This window comes from Python bivittatus, unplaced genomic scaffold (assembly GCF_059951505.1).
Source record: "Python bivittatus isolate LINGU-HERP-01145 unplaced genomic scaffold, Pbiv_v1 ctg000470_np1212, whole genome shotgun sequence".
NCBI lineage: Eukaryota > Metazoa > Chordata > Lepidosauria > Squamata > Pythonidae > Python > Python bivittatus.
Genome location: NW_028277065.1, coordinates 1,949,297 through 1,955,084, shown reverse-complemented (window position 1 = coordinate 1,955,084; position 5,788 = coordinate 1,949,297). Strand labels below are relative to the sequence as shown.

The following is a 5,788-nucleotide window of genomic DNA, read 5'->3' as shown; positions in this document are numbered from 1 at the left end:
TCCCAGCATAATAGATTTCTCCAGAGAGCTAGATCTTCACGTCATGTATCCAAAATGTAATTTAAGCCTCATATCTATTTATAAAAAGTAGATATTTCTTTATTGCTTTACAGTCCAAGACCAAAGGAACATACATTAAAACATATACAACAGTGAAAGTACATTAATAAAAATTGCAAAACAATCAAAATTGTAAAGAAGGTACCAGTCAGTTTCTGCAGGCTAATGCTGCAGATAAAAATGTTGCCATTGCCCTTGATACATCTAAAAATGGATCACTTAAAAGATAAACAGTGATCTTCACATTATGGAGAACATTAAAATTTCTGATAATCGGGGTTATGAGTTCTGATCACCAACATGAATACATTTTAATAAGACATGTCTATGTTTGACAACCAGAAATATCTTCTGGTTGTTACTCTGATGAATAATACATCAACTTGGGGAAGAGAAAAAAGCCTCCTATGCAGAGCACACATGAACTTGAAAAAATACCTAGGAAGAGTCTAAGAGGAGGTGGTGATTCTCCTCTAAAGAAGGGAAATGTTGGCCCTATCTTCCTGGAGATGCAAGTCCCAGACCCTCTGCTTAAATTCTGCATTAATTATATAGGGGCCTATAAGTAAAGGTAGTTTTGAAAGATCACAATACATCTCATCAGTTCTTCATCAATTTCTTTTTACAGAATGGATTCAAATGAGATGAACCAAAAAGGTCCTCCAAAGGGTTTACTTTGCCCATGACCTAAAGCAACATAATCTTGAGTGAGTCTCAGAAGAGATGCAGCCCCGTTCTAATCATGTTAGACATTAGAAATCAAATGAGAGATGCATGCTATGTATGGAATCCAAGGTTCAGATCTTCTTGTAGATATACAATTTGGTTCCATAGAGCAACAAACTGAGAATGTTGGCCTGAAATAACTTAGCGGCAGTTGGGGGGAAAAAAACACTCCCATGCCACCTTGCAAATTTGGTAATTATGAGAGATGCTTTTTGAGCCTTATAGATAGTTTCTTCTCTTGATTACCCCAGCAGGTAAAGGATTGAAAGTAAATATCTAAAAATTCACCAGATAGATAGATAGATAGATAGATAGATAGATAGATAGATAGATAGATAGATAGATAGATAGATGTGTGTGTGTGTGTGTGTGTGTGTGTGTATCCATCTGTATGTATGTATGTATGTATATCCCTATATATATAGGGATATATAAATATTCTTCCATTGATTCTCCATCTAGTTGAGGGATTAGGACATTTTTCCTGGAAAAATAAAACAGGACTTTTGTTTTTGAATGATTTATTTCAAGGGATACCTCTATTCCAATAGTCCAATAACACCATGAGGCATCAGTGCTACCCTGTTTAGATGTTGACAGAATGGCTGCCTCATCCACACGAGGAAGAATAGATAATAAGGAACAAGTATTTACCTTTGCTTGACCCCTATACAGGTAGGAATAGGCTCTGTTAGGTCTCCATTGCTATTATTCTTGACTTGTATGATAATAATTTCTACATTTAATTCTGACATAATGTTATAATTTCTACATTTCAGAATCTTATTAGCCCAGCCCTAAAGTATATTATATTTCTTCTACCTTCACTCTCATTCCAATCCACTAAAAGATCCAAATCCTTTTATGATAAAGTATGTCCTTTTGCCCATGTAGTGCAAGCATATAAGGTTTCCAAATAAGTTAAGGATTCCAACTCCCATGATTTTTTTTTTTACTTGCAAAAAAATAAAAATAAAATAAAAGGCAATTAAAGAAGAGTTTAGTTTAGTTTAGTTTAGTTTAGTTTAGTTTAGTTTAGTTTAGTTTAGTTTAGTTTAGTTTAGTTTAGTTTAGTTTAGTTTAGTTTAGATTTTCACTGGAGTCCTGCTCAAGGATCTAGCAGGCTGTGACAGACAAAGACCATCATTTATTTGAGCATCTTGTCTCTAAATCTACACTAGAGTAAACCCCAGTAACAATAATAACTTAATTCTTCTTGATACTTGAGACAGTTTGAGGTCTGTTTACATCTTTTTAAAACAGTACTTCCCATATTCAGTCATTAGATGACTCTTTTCCAGAGTGACTGGCAGTATCTTCTTTCTGAGATTTAAAAGTTATTTGTTCATTAAATAAACAACAAAACTCCTGGCACAGATCTAATTCCACCTGAATGTTGAAAAGCTAAATCCAACATGGTAAGCACTGGTGTTAACCTCTCTTTTTTCACTACCATAAATAATTCTATGTGTGCCCAGAGAATGGCTTGATTCTATCACTCTCCCAGTATATAAAAAGGAGATAGGCATGACTTTGCTTATTATCATCCAATCAGTCTTCTTTCAGTAATTAGCAAACTGCATGCCAGTTTTTTATATCATAAACCTTTGGACTGTCTCCAGTCTGAGAATATCATAGTGCCCAAGGAGGCTAATTTCAGGCCCAAGCATTCTACAATGAACCAGTGCATAATTCTGTACCACTTAGTAGAGAAATATTATAATCTCTCAAATGGAGCCCACTATGTGGCCTTCATGGATCTAAAGGCAGCCTTTAACTCCATACTCTGAGATGAACTCTGGAGAAAATAAGCAGCATAAATTATTGATCACTGTCTCCCCCCAAAAGTTGACAATTATCTACATGATTGCTGCATTTATTTCATTATTTCTGGTGCATATTGTCAATAAAGGTATGTTCTTAATAACATTTCTTGTCTGATTTACCCTAGAGTTAAAGTTCTTTGGAAAGCAAACCTCCCCAGGGAAAGATGACAGCATAGTTTATGAACAAGAGAATTTGTCATATTAAAATGGGTCAAAGTAGTTGTTCCAAATCTACACAAGGACTTGTTTTCTACTTTCCAGGTAAGACTAAATGTACATTGTTCTTAGCATTGTTCTTATTCTTTCCATTTTTTGAATTTCTGTAGCTGGAAATGTTATTAAATTTATGTTGGCCAGATCCTTCTTTAATGTGGAATTGGATTAAATATTTGGAAATACATCAAGTTCTGCAGGAATGGAAATCAACAAGGTAGATGAAGGGAACACATTAATCAAGAATCCAACATACTTACTTGGAATTCCCAAGATTTTGACCTCTCTCTCTCTCTCTTTCGTTCTCTCTCTCCAAAAATAACTCCTGCATAAAAAAGGGAAATCTGATGCTTTTTTTCCCCCTTGTAGACAAATAATACCTAAATTCTGAATGAAAAAGATAAAAGCAAAATAATTAATACTTTCAGTTTGGAAGATTGAGAAAGAAATATTGAGTCACAGTTATGGCAGTTATTTTAACAGAATCCCTATCAGATTTTGCCAGATTGTCACACAGGAAAAAATTGACAGAATTCAAAAACTTAATTAAAATAATCTTTGAACTGACTTCCTGACTTCATAACTTTCCAGAAAATATTTACCTGCCATTTTTCTGAACATAAGGAAATAAGGAAATGTTACTTAATTGTTTCAAATCATTGCAGGGATAATTCATATCCACATTTTCACAGGTTCTCCTCCCCCCAAAGATTTTAATTCAAGTGACTGTGGACTTGAAGACATTTAACTGACCATTGCATATAACTGGCATAGTTCTGAAATTGGGAAACAATCTCCATATGAAACTCTACTGCAAATATTGAGCTGCAGATGTTGTAAACTAATATATATATATTAGAGAGAATATGTAACAATTCTTCCTAATAGTTCATTAGGAATCCACGCCTATCACATTTTACATTTTTGTTTATGTCAGACCATCTCGAAGTGACAGTATGAGCATAAACAAAGCATTAGTCATTTTCTCTGGCATCCTGACACCCTTTTTGAACCCTTTCATGGCAGGCTGTTTCAAAATTTTCATTATTTGTTTTCTTCAGATACTTTACCATGGAAGCAGAGAATATGACCACTGTCACAGACATCCTTTTGCTTGGATTTGTCTTTGAACCAATTTTGGAAATCATCCTCTTTCTGCTTTTCCTCCTTATTTATCTAGTGACAGTGCTCGGGAATGCACTTATAATTGTACTGATTTGCATTGATCACCGTCTCCAAACCCCAATGTATTTCTTCCTCAGCAATCTGTCTGCCATTGAGATATTCATGACAACTTCTGTGGTGCCGAAAATGCTGGCCAATCTTCTGTCTGAAACAAAAACTATTTCCTTTGCTGGCTGCTTCACTCAATCATATTTCTATTTTTTCATGGGTTCTACAGAGTTCATCCTTTTTGCTGCCATGTCCTTTGACCGCTACATGGCCATCTGCTATCCCCTGAGGTACCCCATCCTCATGACTGGGAAAGTTTGCGTTAAGATAGTGATTGGATCTTGGATCGGTGGGTTCTTCTCAGTGATCTTGTCTACTGTGTTAAAAGCCAGGCTAACGTACTGTAGACATAATGTTATTAATCACTTTTTCTGTGATAGTGCCCCCTTATTGCATCTTGCCTGCCAGGATATAACCCTTATTGAGCTGGTGGACTTCCTGGCATCTTTGATTCTACTGCTTGGCTCTCTCTCATTCACTGCTACATCTTACGTCTACATAATCAGCACCATTGCCAAGATTCCATCTGCAGAGGGCAGGAAGAAGGCCTTTGGTACCTGTGCCTCACATTTCACCGTTGTCTCCATGGGCTATGGAATCTCCATTTTTGTTTATGTCAGACCATCTCAGAGTGACAGTATGAGCATAAACAAAGCATTAGCCATTTTCTCTGGCATCCTGACACCCTTCTTGAACCCTTTCATCTTTAGTCTAAGGAATGAGCAGATGAAAGAGGTGCTGAGAGATGTTCTAAAGAAAATGTCTTTCAAAATAAAATAAAGCCAAGTTATTACTCCAAAATTCATGGTATAAATAACACCATTTCATATTATGATGGCCACTGATTTCATTGCACATGTGGAAAGGAGAGAGTGTTGTCAGTTATAGCACCTGGCAGTAGAATGTACCACATGGAAGCCCTCCTCTCTCACATCACCTGTTTTCAGTAGCAAGAAAAGTCCTTTTCTTTTCCCGACCCTTCTGATTCATGACTAACCAACCCTTTCTGGAAAACTAAATTCTCCATCTGAACACTTCTCATAAAAGACCAAGTGTGGGCTCACTTGATTTAGCTTTCTACTTCAAAGCTTCATTGAACTGAAGTACCATTTTTGAAACTCTGCACAGGCCTTTCACAAACTTAGTCCATACCTAAACCCTTACCAGCCCTGTCTAGAAAATAAAATGTTCCATTTTGGCACCTCAGATCAAAATATCAGAATGGGCTGACTCAATGTGCTTTGCTGCTTTGTCTGAAAAGGGAATCCTATACTTCCAGACTATTTTGTTTCAACATATGGATTCAAGCAGAGTTGCTGCTCTGATTCAGAACCTCTATGGGTAGGTGTTTCTATATAGCACTTTGTTTTGAAGGATCACTTTGATCAAAGTTTGATTGTCTCAAAGCATCTATTTGAAACTCCACATAGTCCTTTCATAAACGTAGTCCACTCTTCCAATGATAATTGTACCTTGATCTAATCCCACAGAAATTGATAGATATGACATGTATTCATGTTAAGTGGCTTTCTATAATGAAATGGAGCAAAACATGTGTAGTACAGTTTCTGCAGTACTATTTTAGAGAAAATTCCAAAACATACATGGTATCCTAAATACCTTCTCTAAATGTAATAATTAATGAAAAAAGAGCAACTATGAAAAAAACAGAATTTTATGTCATGAAAAAACTTGACATATTTATCTTGCCTTGGCTTTATATTATACAG

The 5,788-nt window shown here is 35.7% G+C and overlaps 1 protein-coding gene across 1 annotated transcript; it reads left to right on the top strand.

Annotated features, from left to right (window-relative positions):
* The first annotated feature begins 3,896 nt into the window (after positions 1 to 3,896).
* On the top strand, positions 3,897 to 5,403 carry LOC107326665 (olfactory receptor 6M1-like). Its single transcript, XM_015891141.2, has 2 exons — positions 3,897 to 4,819; positions 5,370 to 5,403. The coding sequence occupies exons 1-2, from the start codon at positions 3,897 to 3,899 to the stop codon at positions 5,401 to 5,403; spliced, it is 957 nt and encodes a 318-aa protein (XP_015746627.2).
* Positions 5,404 to 5,788: the final 385 nt, after the last annotated feature.

What these genes read in the sequence shown, in the direction of transcription:
- LOC107326665 (XM_015891141.2), top strand. Translation starts at nt 3,897, where the DNA reads ATGGAAGCAGAGAATATGACCACTGTCACAGACATCCTTTTGCTTGGA. An exon ending in AGAGATGTTCTAAAGAAAAT is followed by an intron (nt 4,820 to 5,369) that starts GTCTTTCAAAAT and finishes GGATTCAAGCAG; the next exon opens with AGTTGCTGCTCTGATTCAGA.